The 19,487-nt window shown below is 39.6% G+C and overlaps 1 protein-coding gene across 1 annotated transcript; it reads right to left on the bottom strand.

Moving 5' to 3' along the window:
• Nucleotides 1–5,394: 5,394 nt before the first annotated feature.
• On the bottom strand, nucleotides 5,395–19,097 carry LOC106959460 (mucin-like protein). Its single transcript, XM_015052034.1, has 16 exons — nucleotides 19,005–19,097; nucleotides 18,698–18,915; nucleotides 18,018–18,093; nucleotides 17,635–17,925; nucleotides 16,924–17,160; nucleotides 16,685–16,837; nucleotides 16,320–16,498; nucleotides 14,772–14,964; nucleotides 14,563–14,682; nucleotides 13,963–14,067; nucleotides 12,588–12,608; nucleotides 12,437–12,498; nucleotides 12,170–12,353; nucleotides 11,313–11,438; nucleotides 10,493–10,631; nucleotides 5,395–5,958 (listed from the first exon to the last, which is right to left on the bottom strand). Exons 2-16 carry the CDS (start codon nucleotides 18,725–18,727, stop codon nucleotides 5,817–5,819), a joined length of 2,058 nt encoding a protein of 685 aa, XP_014907520.1. The 5' UTR covers nucleotides 18,728–18,915; nucleotides 19,005–19,097; the 3' UTR covers nucleotides 5,395–5,816.
• Nucleotides 19,098–19,487: the final 390 nt, after the last annotated feature.

Raw genomic sequence — 19,487 nt, 5'->3', positions numbered from 1 at the left:
ACACTTCCGTGAACTTTCCAACTGACAGCCATCTTGGCAGGCAGTTGCTATGGAGTTGCTATGACAACAATGAACAAGCCACAAGCTTATAACTAAATCTTGCCTTGTTCTTACATAACTTATGAACAATATAAGTACAACTTTTACTTGATCACAATTTCTGAGTCCTCTACCCACCTCTATGTAATACTAAGATAAATATGAGTGGTATTTGCTGTAGTACTTACTGCCGAATTAGCAAAATTAGCTTAGCTAATGTAGCTTTAATCTGCTAGCTAAAATGGACAGCTTATGTGTTTGTTGCTACACGTACTTACTTTGCCAATCACCAGACACGTGCTTTTCATGTAAACAGTTTACAAACCCATTTAAACATTGGATTGGACGCGTACATGGATTTTAGGTGAAGCTCCTTCATGTTGTAATATTCATATTCACTAGGCAGTGAACTATATCGTAGTATGCGATCGGAGGCTGCTTTTCCGACTTATTTTCCTTCTCTGTCTCTTACAGCATTACAGCAGCCATTTTGTTTATGTATCTTTTTCTTGCACATTGGTCAAGAGTTTCTACATATTTTATTTTTGTTGGTCTCGAAGCCATGGGACCACTATGCATTGGCTGTGCTTGCCTACTAAGATTGCGCGTATCACTTACGGTGTTCGGACTTATGTGGACTATGAACTGAACAAACTTCCGTAAACATGTCCAATAATCATTCCCTGTGGCGTTCCACTTTATTTCACAACTGAATGTTTGTGCTTATGTGCAGATTAGGTTGTGTATAGCAAGAAAACAAAGTGTTTTAATACTTATTTCCTCACTCAACCTCTGACCAGATAATGACAGGAGTTCAGAACAAGCAGCATTGCTTCCTGGCCAATGGAAAAACTTTATGACCTGCAGCAAACCGTACCCAGTCAGCAGTATGGCTTTTTTACAGCGTGCAATAAGACCATTAGCCACACAGAGTCCAACAGCAGGATGTGGCTGGCCTACCTGTCCCTGAGAAAATAACTTGAATTCCAAAATTAAGAAAAGATTAATGGCTTTAAATCAGATAAGAGGATTTTCGTCTGCTGCAGTTCCCAGCCCCTTTCAATCATGTTATGACGAAATGGATATACAGCTGAGCATTCCTTTCTAACAAATGTGTTTCTGTTTGCTGGGTCTGCCAGAAAGTCATCAAGTGTTGCTAAACCTGCACGTGTCTCTATTATTTCTGTCTGAAAAAACAGAGTCCCTGCTGTTGCTCTTTGCTTTCCCTCTTTTCACTTCTCTCTGTCTCTCTTTCTCTCTCTTTCTGTCGCTCTCTCCAACCATCCAACGCTGTCCTTCTCGCCTGCTCTCCCTTTCCCTCATTGGCTTGCCTCCAGCTTGTCTGCTGCAGTCAGAGAGGAGCAGGAGTTCAAACACTGCAGCCTTCAGCTGCTTCTAGGAAGCTTCCAGAAATCTGACGGTGATTTCATTCTCGCCGAACACCAAAGGACTCACAGGTGTCACCAGAAACTTTCTCGTTTACACAAACAGTCCTTAAAGTCACAGTATGTAACTTTTACAAAAACATATTTGTAGAATATGTCAAATGAGTCAGATAATCTATGAAAAAAATCGATCTCCCAGTGCTAACTAGAAACAACCAACCAGAGCCAGGAGGCGGGTCTTAGCGCTGTCAATCATGTCTGTTTCTGTATGACTGACAACAGATGATCTCTCTGCTATGATACAGCTTCACTCTGTCAACAGAGCCTGTCCTGAATGCTAAGACTAGTTGGCATGTCCACCAGTGATGGCGGATGTTTAGCTTGTAAGCATGCTGTTAAATGTGCTAATGGTGGAGAAACAACTCACCTCACTACAAAAACACAAAATCTCACTAAGAATTTTTGGTCCAGTTTCTAGTGCAAATATCTTAGTACATTTGACATAAGACAAGACTAACTTACAAGTAACATGAATAAATGTGGTGTTACAAGTTAAATAAACTCCCAATGGAACTAGTACTTTTTCACTAATATTAAGGAATTATTGACATAAAACAAGCTACAATATCTGGCTGAAAAGTTACCTGTAAGTTAGTTTTGTCTTTTTTCAAGTGTACTAAGATATTTGTACTAGAAACTAGATCATAATTACTAGATAAGATTTTGTGTTTTTGCAGTGCATTACAGAAAAAACACATTTATCTGCTGTCATCAGTTGACATGCTAACTAGCTTAAGCATTAAGGACAAGAAGCTGTATCATAATGGATCAGTCGCACACAGGCATGATTGACAGCGCTAAGACCCGCCTCCTGGCTCTGATTGGTTGTTTTTTTGGTNAAGAGCTGTGCTTTTCTCATACATCAATAGCAGCACAAATTAACTGTCTGTCATGACATGGTGACAGTTTTAACCATTTTCTAAAAATAGCATTTTCTTTGTATAAAAGCTACATGCTGCAGCTTTAACTACAGCAACAGAAATAGAGGAAGGGTCGTGCTACTTGTATGCAAAATACACAATTTAGTAAGCAACAGTAAAGAAAAGATAGATCCAGCTCTCCAGTCCTTGACCTCAGCCGGAGCGTCTGTCTCTGCAGAGGCAGGGACCTGCAGGGCCGCCGCGCTCCCCGCGCCCCTCTCGGATGATCTCATTCTGCAGGGGTCAGCAGGCTCGCCGCATGCTGTGGCCACTTCAGATCAAGGCTGCAGAGAGCAGGTGCCTCGTTAGATGTGTGCGCTTGCTCGTGGGGCCGGAGGCTGCGAGAGTGCTGAGTCTCTGCTGAAACCCCACTCATAAACAAGTCTAATTGATCTTCCTCAAGAGAGCGACAGAGCGACTCAGCGGTGACACCTGCTGACCAGACAAGGAACTGCAGGATGCTGGAGCAGACCTGAAAAGAGTGGTGCTGAGGCTGAGGATTAAAAAATTATGGCAACTAGTAATACTTTCTCAGTTCAAACAAAATGTGTACATCACAAGCAGTTTATCATTTGCAGCTATTGTCACAAATAAGTCCTGCCAAGCATTTTAAATCGAATATTCTGATCAGACTACGTCAGCTAGTAATCTATTCTTGCTAACCTTAGCTAACCGTTAGGTAGGTTGCTCATCTTTAACAATTCAGGTTTTTCTTCGGATGAAATGTATAGTAAATCTAAATATAAACCTAGTAAAATATTGTGTCCACAAGAGTAAATGGAGTGAAAAAAATCTCCCTCATTTAATAATTTTAAAGAAATTGACTTAAAAACTTGATGCCTTAAAGACAATAACTCTTCTTCAGAAATTTAACTTTATCTCATTAGCAGATTCCTATGTTATACTTTTTTAAAAAAAAAAATAGCTGTAACAGACCATTATAAGTATTTGAATGTATTTTGGCACTTAATAGTATTTGTACAGACTGAAAGGTACCCATTATGTATATTTAACTTTTTTTTTTTTTTTTACTTTATTTTACTTTCTGGATTGCAAGTTTGTGGTTATTTTATATTATTGCATTCTGATATTCCTCACTATGTTGAAGATCTTCTATGTAATGTTATTTCTTCAAAATATAAAAAAACCGTTAGCTACGTCTAGCTCGGTTTAGGTTAGCTAACATAGCCTAACGGTTAATGCCTGCCACGATCTGTTTCGGAAGCACGATCTGTACCATCATCTAATAAGCGCATGTGCTAAAGAAATACTTCCAGGGAGAGTACTTTTTGTTTTTTTTTCTAAGTTACTGTAAAAATATTATTGCGGTTTAAAGAGAATCACGGATTGTGCTTCCGGAACAGATTGTGAAGTGGACGTTAGCTAGGTTAGCTAGCAGAATCTGGTCTACCTAAGGGTTATGTTAGCTAACCATAGCCTTATCTTGAGTGAGAGAAGACTACATTAATCAAGCATGGCGGTTTTCAGGTCAAGTAACGTTTATTTGTAGAGCGTATTTAAGCAACAAGGCAGTTTAAAGTTGCTATACATCATAAAAACAATACATGAAACAAGCAACATTATGTTTTGTTATGCCATCATGAAAGTCATCTAGCAAATATACCAAATATGTTGATCGATTTTTGAGTTAAAGAAAATTCTAAACAACTAGGATTTTACGATTAGATTGTGCTTTTTTTTGGCTAGAAATACTCTATACCATAGATCTTCATCTCCAGTTTTTATTTATGTTAAAGTACAGTGGAGAATCTGTGATCTTCTAAGGAATGTTATGATGAATTGTTTTTGTAATTACCAAGATGTTTTCAATATAAAAACTACCAGGAAAAGATGAAAATGTGTTTTTTATGGGTCTTTCAGCAAAAATGTCCAGGACATCAAATCCACACTGAAACAATTCATCACCTGATACAAAATCAACGTTCTTCCATGAACACCTCAAGTCTGAAACCTAGCAAAACAAAAACAAAACAAAAGTGACATCAACTGAAGAGGAGATGTGCAAACTGCTGACGCCAGATAATTGATTGGCTTTTTATTACATTTTTAGTTTGAGATTATACTACTGCAATCAAAATTAATTTAAGACTTTTTATAAGGAGGATATCAATAATTATGAAGGTCACTACAGTGGTATGCATAATTCATGAATAAGCTAAGAATACTTTCACATTTGTGTGCAAGTTTTGCATGAAATGGAGCTAATAGCGAAAATTCAAACTGGAAGACTCCATCCCCTCCGTTCGTCCATCGGCGTCATGCTCATCTCTGACCTCAGCGCTGGACCTCACCTGGCGTGTCCAATCATCAATCAAGTTCAGCATAAAAGGATCCACACCCAAGTCATCGGCCGCTTCCCAGCTGCGTTCAACCCAGCACCTCCCCTTCTCCACCCTCATCCTTTGGCTCCAGGATGGCACTCTTTCCAGACCTCCACCACCAGTGTCGGGCCCCAGGGGAGAGCATCCCTAATCGGTTATCGGGATGTTCATCGAGTTCACATCAAATCTCGGCTCAGATCAGCTGCCGGGGCCCGAGCGCCAAAGAACTGTTATGCATTGCTGTCATTAAACCTTTTAATTGTTCCTTTTTCTTCGTCTGAGTCTTTCCAGATTGAAATAAATAAGCTAGTTTTCTGTTTAAAGGCCTCATAATATCTTGGATTTAAATATCTGAGTTCTTCACATTTATTACTTTTATATTTAATGTGAACAAACGTATTTACGTTTGCCTTGATGATTTAAAGATTATTAATTAAAGCTGAAAGGATAAATATTTAGTGTAATCTCTTTGCTGCTCATCAGCTTCCAGGAAGAAACATTTCTCCTAGCATTAATATTGAATTAATTTCCAGCATTAATTCAACGCTGCATCAGCAGTTTGTTCTTGAAATGGTTTCCACAGTTACATTTTCTTGAATGGAACATTTTTTATTAATATCTTACAATATATTTACATGTTACATGCAATTTAGCTACAAATAATAACTCAAGAGTTTGAAACTCAACTTTGTATGAATGGTTTCCAGAAAACGGTAGCACCTTTTTATGGACTGGTGTATTGGAATAATGATCCCCGTAGATTAAAATCATATATCCTATGTGAATCTGACACCTGATACTCTGACAGATGCTACTGCTGGCTAGCCACTAACTGGAAGATAAAGAGCACTGCAGTGTTTTACTTTTAATCAACACTTCCTGCTAAGACATCGGCAGCTTCTGCTGGGTCAGACAAATTGAAAACCGTTGATCAGAAAATGAAAATAATTAAACTTTGCAGATTCAACTGGGTGTTCAAGTAAATATAAATAACATTCACCCCCAGCGTTATTATCTGGTACTATGTCAGGGAAAGTGCTTGTGTTGCCGTTATTAAGCCGCGGGTGTTGCTATCTTGGCCGCTGCCGGGGCGTGACGTTGTCTAAGATCCGAGGGCTGCAGTGGCTCATGTACTGCAGGGCCGGGTCGGCGTAGTTGAAGGGTGGGGGGTTGTACTGCTGCTGGATGTGGTCTGGCATCAGGTGGGGGAGGCTGCAAGACAACAGGAACCAGGAGTAAAACAAATATTTCTAAACCTTTTCCACCTTTAATGTGGCACGTATCCCGGTCAATTTAGCTAAATTACAAACAGTGAAAGATGTAAAAAAAACAAACAAAAAAGAAAGAAAGAAACACACACAAAAACTACAATAATCTAGTTTAACAAGTATAATTATATGTGGAAAATAAGGTTTTGAAGCATCTTTATATTCAATTTTAGCTTAAAAGCTGCAGTAACTTTAATAAAAAATATTTTTTGTTGAAACAATGTTATCCCAGTTTGCAGCTCTCTTGTCTTCTCCCAGTGCTAACTAGAAACAACCAATCAGAGTCAAGAGGCAGGTCTTAGTGCTGTCAATCACCCCTGATTTTGGCACTGCTCATCCCGTCCTGCTATCTGCTAAGCTACAGCCAATTCACCACAACATACTCTTTCACAAATGCTAAAGCTAGTTAGCTTGACCACAGCTGATGGTGGATAAACAGTTTTCCTGTAATGGTGAGTTGTTTCTCCGCCATTAGCACATTAAGCAGCGAGTACACAAGGTTGATTGACAGTTGTTTTTTGTGCATGTCTTTAGACAGCTCAGGGAGGAGGTGGAGGAGACGGCAGTCTGATCACAGTTTTAACAAATATGGAAACAAGCACATTTTTGTAAAAGTTACATACTGCAGCTTTAAATCTTTTTGCCACATGTTGCCTCGGGTAAATCCATTTACTCCAGTTTGCAAAAGATTTCTAAGTCTCTTGTCCACTGCCCTCTTCAGGTGACTGAAGTGTTAAGGCAGAGGTTCCCAAACTGTGGGGCGCGCCCCCTAGGGCGGGCGCCGTGTCATTGCAGGGGGGGAGATGAAAACAAAACAAAACATGAACACTGTACACGCTGGGTTTTTACCTTAGAATGGCCAACTCTCTGTTATTCCTGTCAATTTGATACAGTAGAGGCTTCCACACTTCCCATATTTGTGTCCTCTGTCACTTTTATCAGCAGTTAAAACTGTTTAATCCGTTGTTAACATGTTGTAACCTGTTTTTCCGAGCCGCCTTTAAACGCAACATGAGCGCTACGACGCTCGCGCTGGGTTTACACCTGTGAAGGAGACCTGCTGCTGCTGGGCGGAGCTACGTAGGTTTGTGTTAGAATCACGGCAGCAAACCAGCAAAACGCAAAGAACTTTTCACAGTTTTTCCCCAAAACTAACCGACTGAGTTGAGTGAAGCTGTTGGATGCAGGTAATGTTAGCTAAAAGATAACTAGCTAATGTTGGCTACCGATGTTGGTGTCTATTTTCAGCTACGTACATTCATTTTGCCCCCAAAAAAGTCGATGCCCTCCCCCGCCCCCCTCACACGCGCCGTTTCAACCAGACAGCCATTTGTAATCCATAGGGGGGCGGGGGGTCGCAGAAAATGTTTGGAAACCACTGGGGGGGCGCAGAAGAAAAAGTTTGGGAACCACTGTGTTAAGGTGTTGTTCTGCTTTCTAAGATTTTCTAAGATGGACTGGAAGCTACAAGCTACAGAAAAAATAACATTTTATTCAGTGCTTTGTGCATTTTTTTGTACCCTCCTTCTGACTGATACTATTGAACAGTTTCTGTGTTCAGCTGAAGGATCTAAGAGTCTAAATGGCAGGAAAATCCTAAAAGGAGTGCCATCTTTTGTTTCTGGTGATTCAGATTAACTACAACTGATGCAAATGCAGAAGAATGAAACCTGGAATTGAATCAGAATTATCTTCATACAAGCTTTACTTTAAGTTTATGCACATTGTTTTTGTTTAGTTTTGTCTTAGATTTTTATCCTGAACTGACTGTGGTGAGTTGGTTGAATTGTGCAGGGAAAAATAATAATTTTAAAATCATTTATCATGGTGTAATTTCCTTTAAATCACATAAACACAGAATGTTATTCACCTTTCTGTGAGCTGCTGAGTTCAGGAATAATATCTGCAATTTGGGCTAAAAAGGTTTTGTTTGTATTGTGGTCGTCTTTCTACTCCTTTGAATAATAAGTCTTATATTTCCATGTGGTTTGAATGTCCTGGTTGTGTTTATTGCTGTTTCTCATACAACAGATAATATTATTATGATGGTTTATGGAAATGTTCGGATGAGCAACAGTGACTCATGCATATTCATGCCTCGTCTAGCCTAGATACCCAGAGAGTTGAAAGATAGTGAGATCTGGGGCTAAAGCTGATTAAAAACATGGAGCTCACATCTGAATGCTTCTTATTTGCAGTTAAAACACATTATTACCACTGCTCTCTGTGTAAATATGTGCAGAATGTCCCTCTGGATAACGAGGCGCAGTCACTCTGCTGCTTAATCATCCCACGATAAACTAAAAACAAAGACAACACAACTTGTGAAATGACTTCATACGCTGTTTGCAGAGGCATCATCAGATTCTTTGTTCTTTAGTCACGGCTTTCTCAGAAAATGTGAGTGAACCCTAGTTGTTTTTTTTTTTAAAGTAAAACAGAATTAGTGTTTCTTTCTGTGGGTTTTATTTTTCTGCCTGCTCATCTAAGGTGATCCGACAACGCTGCCGCAGACGGCATTGTTGGACTCGGAGTGTGTTTGAGTGAAAGTGGAAAAAGGAGGCCAGTCATCAGGGGGATTAGGCGTCTCTGCGGCCCACTAGCACCTGGTCCAGATGCCGTACATCTGCACACGTACAGCAGCACACTTTGCTGCTAAGGACACGTTACAAAACACAACGGCATCTGGAAAAAATACAAGAGGCTTTTAAACTGAAGAAGGCAAAATACTCATGATAATCACAACCTCTGCTTATTAACAGACAATTTGTGTCCAATCATACGTAAAAGTTCACTTATACATTAAATTTCAATTAAAACCTACGACAACTTAAGATAGGCATCCATAAACAAAATAAAATAAATTATGCTAAAATAAATGTAGATTAATTAAACTAAAGCAGTGTGAGATAACAGGCTATGCTGATGAGTAACAGCAATAATAAGAGGTTAATAAAACTAACATTAAGCTTTGTTTAAGTTAGTTTAACCAATATAAACCAAACAAACCAAATGAAAGAAAAGCTAAGCTAAGCTGAAACAGACTCTATAAGAAAACCACAAGAGGTTTGGGTAATTTAAGTACAGATAAAATAATTAAACAAAGTGCAGTTTAATTAAACTAACTGTGAAATAAATAACTCATAACCAAAAAAACCAATGAAATATTTTCTCCAGGCTACTGTCACAAATTACACTTAGCAATTTAGCTAAGCTAAACTTAAAATCAACAGAAATAATCAGGCTAATATGTAACGGAAAGTCCAGCTAAGATAAAATAATAAGTAGCTTTAGCTAAAAACCAGAGCTACTAGATGAAAACAGACTCAAATAAAATCAGATAAGAAACAAAGAAGTCAATATAAGCTACATCATACTAAGCTAAAGCTAAGCTAAACATTTCAACTAAACTAAAATAGGTTAATTATACTGTTTTTGCTATTTTTATAAGTACATATAATTGTGGTTTTATTTTATTCGGCTTGGAAGAAAACAGTTTCCATCCATCCATCCATCCATCCATTCATCCATCCATCCATGATCCTTTTTATGGCTCTGCTTTACCAAGCAATGCCTCCTCAAATAGTTTTGTGTGGAATAAAAGTTTCATAACTCGCACAGGGCTGTTAGTAGGAAGTGTTTAGTTTAATATAGTAATAGAGTGGGCAGTTTGTCCTCCGACTGAGAAATTAAATGGGAGGAGGCTGGAGCTGCAGCAGCAGCAGACGGGATTTACAGCCTCTAGTTTCTGGGAAGAAGAACCGTTTCCAGCCCGGCCAATTTCACTACTGTACCTTGAAATACAGTCGTGAATTTGTGTGTCTTCACGGCAGTTTATTCTCCAACGCTCTGCATGAACCTCATCTCCCCTCACCCCGAGGATCTGCTGACCCACCCAAAACCGAGTTAATATCCCAGTCGTTTGACATTCAGAGCTCCGTTACTGCCAGCTTTCCGGGCCAATCAGGCTGCAGGATGTTTGCCGGTATGCAGGTTTGGAGGCGACTCAGCTAAACGCAGACTGAACCGCCTGAAGTCTGCTCTTATTGTCTGCATAGTGAGAACAATTAGGGATTGTTCCAGATTGGGATTCCCATAAACTGGAGTCAAACTAACATTTTTTTATCTGTATGATCATTAAAATATAGACGACAATAAAACCCACTGAGAAAAAATGTCAGAATTTTAACTTTTATTTTCATAATTCTGACTTCTTTCCTAAAAATTTTGACTTTTTTCTCAGAATCCTCATTTATTTTCTCAGAATTCTAAATTTTTTTCAGAATTTTGACTTTTTTTTTCAAGAACTCTAACTTTTAATCTCAGTAGATTAAAGTCAAAATTCAGAAATCATTTTTTCCAGTGGCCCTAATCTCTCCTACATTAAAAGCACCTCAGCAGCCATTTTTTTCAGCCTGCTTCGAATGCTGTGTCCTAATTAAAACCTGTAACGTCGGTTTCCTGCTAATGCTACTCACTCTCCAGTAACCGTCTTCTTGCAGCAGCAGAGGCAGAGCAGAACGGCCAGCAGCAGCAGCAGGAGCAGAGGAATGCCGATGCCCAGAACCAAACCCAGAATGAGGTCCACATTCGGTTCAGACTTCACTGATCGCTCGGCTGGTTGAGAGAGAAAAACAAAACAATGTCAAAACCACAGCTATTATTTTAATGAATGCAGAGAGAGCTCTTTCATTGGTGAAATCAGAACAGCATGGCAAAGTTAATGTAATTCAAACTCGCATTATAATCATATTTATAATTCTTACTTTGATGACTTTGCAGCTGAAAACAAAACTCTTAGAAAATGTGAAAAGCCAATAAAAGTAGACCAATGAACCTGACATGATTTAAAAGAAATTAAAGTTGACTGGTCTCCCTCTGAATTCACTAATAAAAAAAGGTTTTTAATACAGAAATGTTGACGTATAAATAATGTTACCCTAATACCTGGTCAGGGCTCCTTTTGCATGAATTACTGCATAAATTAGTTGTTTTTTTTAAGCGGATAAGCTAATGCGTATTTTCCAGGCACATAGAGCCATTTTACAGCAGAATCAGGGAATTATGTCTCCTTCAGATGTTATAAAAATGCTGCATACATCAAACATAACTTAAAAGAGACTTTTCAATTCGACGCCTTGAAATTGGGCCTCTGTCTCTTTAAGAAGCTCCTACTCTTTCTCTCCTCCATTAACCTGCTTACCAGGATAATGTGAGTTGAATTACTGAAATGAACAAACTTTTTAGTGATGGTTTCACTGAGACGTCGTCGGGTTTTGCTTTTTCCAGTAAACTCACCAGTTATACAGGACTGGCCTCCGTCCACAACAGTGCCATTGCAGACACACATGTAGCCTCCGTAGGTGTTGGTGCACACAGCAGCTGAGACACACCCCGCCTCCTTGGCCTTGCACTCATCTAAATCTGTTTACAGAATCAAAGTGAAGCAGCAAATCAAAATCTTATCAAGTATTTTTGGCCTATTATCTAATGCAAATACCTTAGTACTGCTGAAATACGACAAAACTAAGATATTTCACTATAAACTAGACCAAAAATACCTGATAATGTTTTGTGTTTTTGCAGTGCAACTTTACGATTTGTTTTTTAAGTGACGTGTGCAGAAATCCCAAAAATTATTCTCCAGTAAGAGTATCAGTACTTCACCATATTTCTACTCAAGTAAAAATAAAAAGTATGAGGTAAAAAGTCAACTCAAATACTGAGTAACTGATCAAATTATCAGTAATTTAATATTTAAAAGGTACATAAGCAAACGGAACAAAATATAAAGTTAAGACGACATTTTGGTATTTTAAAGACCAAATTTACAAAAAATGATTAAAAATAACAAAATCAGGCAAAATAATTTTTTTCTAAATGAGTTTCTTTCAGTAAAAAAACTGCTAAAACTTTAACAGAAACTGCAGGTGTGTTCGGTTAAAACACAGTTTTTCATTCAATGGGTAGAAAATCCAGAAATTTGACCAAGAGTAGAAATATTTCGTAATAAAATTATTCAAGTAAAAGTAAAATGTACAGAGCAGTAAAAATACTCCTAAAAGTGTCAAACAAATGTAATTGAATAAATGTAAGTAGCTCCTCCCAGCTCTGCTCTATTGTTTACTATGTTTTGCTACACAGAAGTATTTTACCATCAACTTGCACCGAGTTGATGCCGTAGTATCTGCTGACTTTGATCAGGTAGTCCTGGATGTACCAGTGGGGCGTGTCGCTGGACACGGCCAGCCGGTACTCTTCCATGCCCAGGACGGATGCAGCTTTCTGACTGATGTTGTAGAACTTGTTTGTGAAACCTTTGGCCAGGATGTCATCCAGCTGAGGAAAACATTGAACCATCACTTTGCCGTCAAGCAGAATCTATCAGTGCGATGGGGGGAAGGCAGAGCCTGATCACACACCTGCTTGAGTCCGTCCGTTTTCTCGTCTGTCCAGCTCATGGTCAGATTGAACATGTTGTACCCTGAACAGACGCAAAAGTAGAAAAACTTACAAACATCTCTGTAAGACAGATAGAGCTGCAGCAATGGAGGTGCTGGTAGGAGCCCAAACCTGGAGGATTCGTGGAGTTACCTGCATAAGAAACAAAACAAAAATCAAAGACGGTTCCGACTGTGAGCTATTTTCTTTGAATCAAAATAAACTACTGAATAAATATTTATTTCATTCTGGAGTTTAAAATGTTCTTGTCATATATTGACAAACAAAATTGGAATGAAAATGAGTAGTTTGAAGACAAAAATCTTATGTAGTATATCGGAGTGGTGTCCAAAGTGGGGTGCGAGGGCCATTTGTGGCCCTCAGACCTTAATTCAAGAATTGAGCAAATCTGGCCAGAAAGCGCAGCTGGCTCTTTTTTTGTTTGTTTGTTTGTTTTACAGTTAAATAACAATCCAAAAAAACATTCCCATATATCAATGTTTTTAATTCATCTTAATTTTGGAGAAACTAGAACCGTAATTATTGACCTATTTTTACTCGAAGGCAAATCGCTGCAGCTTAACGATTTTGGGCGTCATGACAAAAGTTTGGACACCACAAGACCAAATTTCAAAAGTTAAAAATTTTTCTCAAAAGTCAATTCCTTATACCAGAAGTTACTAAACATCAGTAAATCATCCGTATAGATACATTATTAAACACAAAACAGGTAATGAGCACATATAAAGATTATAATAAAGAAAAAAACATGTATGATACGGCACTCTACTGAACCAATGTCCTCCATTAGTCCTTGATTTTCTTAATTGATCTCTTTGGTTCCTTTAGACAGATTGTGTCATGAATTGTGAGTTTGTGTGGATGAACCAAAATGCAGAAAATACCTGAGAGCATGTTGAACGTTTTAATGAAAAAAATGAAAAAAAACCTCAGGGAACACAGGGAGCCAGAGCAGAGCAAAAACAGCTGGGAAATAACAGGATTCAACTGGATTTAACAGGAGGAACTGAGAATGAGTTGGATATGTAATGGGAAGGCTGATTACTGAACAATGAACAGATTATATTAGATCAGATTAGATTAAGACAGGGTTACAGAGAGAGAGAGAAAGTGGCACAAGGGGCAAGGAAATGAATTTAACACTAAAGAATAACTAGATCTAAGAAATATAACTAACCTAGAGTAACAAGGAAGAGACAAGAAACAAACATGGAAACACTAAGAAGGACTGAACTGAAGTAAAACAGAAACAAGACTGATCTAATCAAAGAAAGAGACTAGATAATCAGAATAATCGAACCTGAAAAAACAACTCAGAACAACCCCAGACGAAACAGATTGTTCCATAAACAGAAGTACAACGTCCCATAGGTTCAGGTCTGATTTGTTTTATTTTAAAAATCTCTGATCCTCTCAAATGATCAATGCCGTCTATTCAGTAAATCCCTTTTTGCTGGTAATTTACCGTTAATATCAGTGTACGTACCACATCCATCTTCATATCTGCATTTGCAGTCGTAAGATCCGCGCTTGTTCACACACTCATACTTGGCATTCTTACATGGCATGAACTTTGCACATTCATCCATGTCTGCAACACAAAGAGCAACAAAAAATTCACCTGTTACATGTAAATACTGGGAAACATTAGCATACGCTGTCAGTCTTATCGCGGTGCAACTGCAAACGTTTGAGTATTACAGGGATTTTCTGAGACAAATCAACTCAAATAGAAGAAAACACAATAAATGAGTCAGTCCGTTTCACTTTCATCAACCGAAATATAAAAAAATCACCTTCAGAAGTTGATTAATTTGTGTAAAATAAGCTATGATTTAAGTTAGCTGTAAGTTAAGTTTAGTTTTATTTCAAGTGTAATAGGATATTTGAATATAAACTAAACTAATACTTTGTAAGATTTTGTGTTTTTTCAGTGTTCAGCCTCTGGAAACTATATGAGAAATTACCAAAACAGACTGCAACTGTTATTCCACTTCCAAATCAGACGACAAAGAAAGCTGAGCAGTTGTACAGCGATGGAGTAAGCTGAGTATAAATACTTGTGCAATGGGTCGACATTAAGCACCTGTGCAGTTGTGTCCATCTCCACTGAAGCCAGTTTTGCATGTGCAGGAGTAGCTGAGCTTGGTGGACAGACACTCTGCATCCTGGTGGCACGGGAAGGGGAAAGGAGGGCTGCACATGTCTGAGGAGGAACACCAGGGAACCAGGGTAAGGACAGGAACCGGGTCTCAGGTTGGAAGATCTAAAGATGACGTATCATGTACTACAGACCATACTCAAAGCATTTGTATCCCTGTTTGTCGTTGGAGACGGTGTTGTCAGGACAGTCTCCACAGCTGAACTGGTCAGGGCCGGACTTTGGGTCGCACTGCACCCCTCTGAAACACGGCTTGCCCCGACATGCGTTTGTTGTGTTTCCACAGAACGCCCCGCTGTATCCCTTTGGGCACAAGCACCCGACTACCTGCAAATTAAATAAAGATGAAAAAGAAAATGACAAATTTTAAAAACATACACTTTTTTACATCACTGGATGGTTTTTCTCAAATTAAGAAACTTTGACAATTCTAAGCTTAAATTATTGGTAGTGTCATTCTCAGTAAAGACAAAATTATTTGGTGTCCTATTGGAAAACCAATGAACACACCTGTTATTTGGTGTGTTTTGTCATTGCTACACTGTTAAATTCCTTCACAGAGAAAAATATCCCACGATTCTGCCATGATGTAGGTTGGCTGATGAAGGACCCGAATGTAGAGAGGCAGAGGTGTAGATGGAGAATGTTTTAATGAAAAAATGATTATCAGAACTTAGAAAAACTAAAGGAGAAGACAGGGAGCCAGAGCAGAGCAAAAACACCAGGGGCGACGGAGAGTACGCAGAGGAGTGGGAAATAAATCTAAAACTAAAGAATGAGGACAAAAGGAAGATAATTTAACTAAAGTACAACTAGACACATGAAATAATACAAACTAGAGTCACAAACTAAGGGCTGAAATGAAGTAAAACAGAAACAAGGCTGATCTAAAGAAACACGTTATTTTTGCTTTCACTAAAGAAAAGAAAGTTGGAAGCTTACACAGGTTGTGTTTTTAGGTTTATGTCATTTTCATAAACATTTTTTGAATAAACTTTTTGCCTAATTACTTTAAACAAATAATTGAATAAATTAAAAAGGATTAAGTAAGTAAAAAAAGAAAACTCAGCAAGATTTCAAGCTCCACGTTTACTATGGCTTGTGTTTAGTGCTGCCATGGTTGCTAGGCGACAGGACAAACTGAAGGATTCCAGCAGAACTTGGACACACCCTTCACGCCATGAAAAGGGCGGGAATCACCATGGCAACAGTAGATTTCTATCGTTCTAAAGGTTTAATTTTCACTGCACCATTTTTATGATTACATTGACTTACAAGAGCAAAAAAATAAGTATTTGTATTACCACATGAGCAAATTAGCTGATGGTACAATTTTGCTTACAGAATCCTCATAATTAATTTTGTTGTTTTGCTTATTTTGGATATTTAAAATGTCTTCCAGAACCATCTTTGAGAATATGCCATTACCTTTATGTTACTTCCAAAATGTCAAAACAACAATATTATCGTTCATCGCAATAACTTCTGGTGCAATTTATCATCCTGCAAAATTTGTGATCGTTGACTACGCAAAAACAAATCAGATTTCACAAAAAAATTGGAACTGAGCATTAAAATAGTCAACAGCTCCACTACCTCCGCTTTCAAAATTTAATTTAGACTTTTACTTTTGTCTTTTGAAGAAAAGGAAAAATAACAGCTTAAACCCAGGAATGCAGTACCTGAAACTTTCCCTGCAGGTGATTTTCAGCCACGCTGTCATACAGGCAGGTTCCTCCGTTAAGACAGTTGCAGACTCGCAGGACGGGGGTGAACAAGGAGCCTGTCTGCCCGTCGCTGACCTGGACAGTCAGCTGGGAAGGCTGAGTGCTGCGCGGTGTCCATGTCAGGTAGCCGTTCACTGGAAGGGAAGGAGAAAATCACACACATACCAATTACGCATCGCAGCTGTCACAGTAGGAAGAGGCTCTCTGTCTGTGTGACTCAGCAGCAGTGGCCTCTCCGTCCAGCTAACAAATGTCAACAGTGATGCCATCACTAACAGTGATGGATGGAGAGTGTGTGTGTGTGTGTGTGTGTGTCTCACCACTGCCAACACGAGCCTCTGGAGGCCAGGGGAATAGCAATGAGTAGGTGATGGGGTCACCGTTTGGGTCCTGAGCGACAATTTGAACGCTGACCTGAGAGTTGACCTTTGTGTGTATCACAGCGGGCTCTGTCACTACAGGCGGCATGTTGCCTGCCGGATCACAAACATGTCGCACAGCGTTAGGCTCAGGCAGAAACAGAAGCACTTCAAGTTCTGGAAATGCCAGATAAATGTACCGAAGAGGAGAGCCAGGCTCCTGAACTGAGTCTGGGCCTCCAGAGTCTGCTGGCCCAGGTCGGGGATGCCGGACGCCACGCTGTCCTCAACGCACTCAACGCTGTTTTTGCAAAGTCTCATCTGCGCTTCCAGCTCAGCAGGACTGAGGCTTTGCAGCAGGGGCGCGGTGGAGTCCAAAGCCAGGGGGACGTTTTGAGACGAAGACACCAGCAGGTTCTCAGGGTTTGGGACCGCCCCTGGAAAACAGGCGAGATGTGAGCAGCAGGGGCGTCACTAGGGTTTAAGGACAAGGGGGGCTCAGCCCCAGCAAACGCAGCTGGTGAGCAACAAAAACCATTTTTAAAACTGTGTTCAGGGTAAAACAAACATCCTCTAAAATAAGCTCCTATATCTTGCTAAAAAATAACTTGCAAGTTAGTTTTGTTGTATTTCAAGTTCGCCAAGGTATTTGGACCAGAAACTAGAACAAAAATACTTGGTAAGATTTTGTGTTTTTGCAGTGTAGCTTTTTAAAGATCAGTAATCTGGGATCTGCCAGAAAACTGCAATCAGACCCTAAAATGTCTTTCTGAAGTCACTGATAAGCAGAGGTACTGCAGCTCATTAACTGTGTTGGTAAATTAATTCAGACTGGAAATTAACTTCAGATGAGTTTGGGTTGAGGTTGGACTGAGAATACTGTCAGAAAACCGAGTCCCTGTTTTACTCACAGGACATGCAAAACTGCTTCAGCCGCTCCTCCTCAGGGGGGTTGAGATCCTGGGAGGGGACGACCTTCCCGTCGGACATGAGGAAGTCATCGGACCGGTTGGCGCTCCACAGCCCCATGAGACCTACTGTGCGTCTGTAGAAGTTCTCCGGGACTTCCACCATGGCCGCCAGCTGACGGTAGCCTTCACTTCGCCAGACGACCACCCTGAGACCGCTGGCATAGACCGCTGCACAGCGATTCACCGAGAGACAGCGCACCGCAAAGCCCTGCTTGTTCTCGTACACAACACCTGGAAGGACAGGTAGAGGCACCGGATGCTCTCCTTAAGATCTGTTAATTAGATTTTAGTCATGCATATTGAAAGTGTGTGATGCATGTTACCGATTCTGACTGGAAATTCAGCATCATCCACATAAATCTGCAGTCCGCTCGCTTTGTCAGAGCATCTCCAGTCAATCTGAGGATAACGGAAAAAGATTAAAACCAGTTAAAGATACAGGTACAAGTTAGTTTTGCTTTACTAAAACTAGAACAAAAGGTAAAAAATTCTGGAATACTGTATTTCCTTTTGTAGATCTCAAGACTGACCTCATAATCTACCACACACTGCAAAAAAACAAAATCATACAACGTATTTTTGTCAAGTTTCTACTGTAAATATCTTGGCAGACTTGAAATAAGGCAAAGGTAACGTACAAGTAACTTTTCAGCAAGAAACAGGAGGTTGTTTTCAGTAAATTATTCTTTAATCTTGATGAAAACTGGCAGATTTTCTCACTTATTACATGAGAAAACATGACGAAAGTAAAGAATCTGCCAATGGAACCAGTACTTTGTCGGGTTTAAAGGTATAAATTCAGTGAAAGTTGGTGGCTGAACAAAACTGTCACATTTAATTAGTCCAAATTACGTTGGCCTGTCACATAATATCCCAATGAAACACTTAAAACTTTGCCTCTGATAGGTTTGAATAATCTGATTTAATCTGAGTTAAAAGGATTATTCTCAGAGGTCAGCATGACTTTTCCAAACGGCGAGCGTTGCTGTGGTTCCGTCCTGACCTTGCCGATGCCTTGGTGGAAGGCGGCCATGCGCACCACCACTGGGACGTCAATGATCCCTCCTGCGACTGTCTGCAGCTTTTCAATCTGTCCTTGTAGGGTGAAGATATTGGAGCCTCTTGCGGATGAGAGACGTAATATCACAAACTTCCCTAGGGCCTTAAACGAGTACTCTGCCCCGTCGAAGGTGATGAAATGCAGACTGCCGTACACCAACGCTGTAGGGAAATATTGTTTTCCACTTTTAAAATAAGACTAAAAACCAGATAATTTGCTTGTTTTAGACTTTTTTCTGGGGATTCCTCACCGGTGCCCCGCGCTGCCCCCCTGGAGCCGCTGCGAATGCTGGAGACGTAACTTTGACAGCGATCCAAAGGTCTCTTTCCAAGGTAGAGGTGGCACTGGGGAGAGTCGATGCAACACCACTGAAATGGGAGGAGATCCCCATCTGCAAGGAAACATTTGGTGAAATTATGTCTCTTAAAGATGCTCAGCTTTAGCTGGATGATCAGACGAGATGTCTGGGTATTAAAGCATTGCAGATTTTAACTAAACAACAATATATTTTGTTTTTTTACAGAGCTCTCAAAATCTACAGTCAACTCTTGCAGTAAGAAACACCATAAAACTCTATGATTCAGTTTATCTCTAAACAGCAGGGAGAAGATCAGCCTTGAGGAAAGTAAAAACAAATGTTTTGTATGGTCGATATGAAACATGTTCATTACAAATCATCCTTAGATATTGAGATTTCTGTCTGCTCAGTTCTGCTTTGAGCTGTTTTAGGGCG

Source organism: Poecilia latipinna, unplaced genomic scaffold (assembly GCF_001443285.1).
Source record: "Poecilia latipinna isolate Pla-1442-1.1 unplaced genomic scaffold, P_latipinna-1.0 Scaffold1083, whole genome shotgun sequence".
Classification (NCBI taxonomy): domain Eukaryota; kingdom Metazoa; phylum Chordata; class Actinopteri; order Cyprinodontiformes; family Poeciliidae; genus Poecilia; species Poecilia latipinna.
Note: the sequence above shows the minus strand (reverse complement) of the source record. Positions and strands in the feature narration are given on the sequence as shown.

Bases quoted from the DNA above. Each gene is read 5' to 3' on its own strand.
- LOC106959460 (XM_015052034.1), bottom strand. From the start codon at position 18,727: ATGGCCGCCTTCCACCAAGGCATCGGCAAG. The intron at 14,683-14,771 runs GTCTGTAGTACA...GTTCCTCCTCAG, and splicing joins ATACAAATGCTTTGAGTATG to ACATGTGCAGCCCTCCTTTC. The intron at 14,068-14,562 runs GTGCTTAATGTC...TTTGTGTTGCAG, and splicing joins AGATGGACACAACTGCACAG to ACATGGATGAATGTGCAAAG.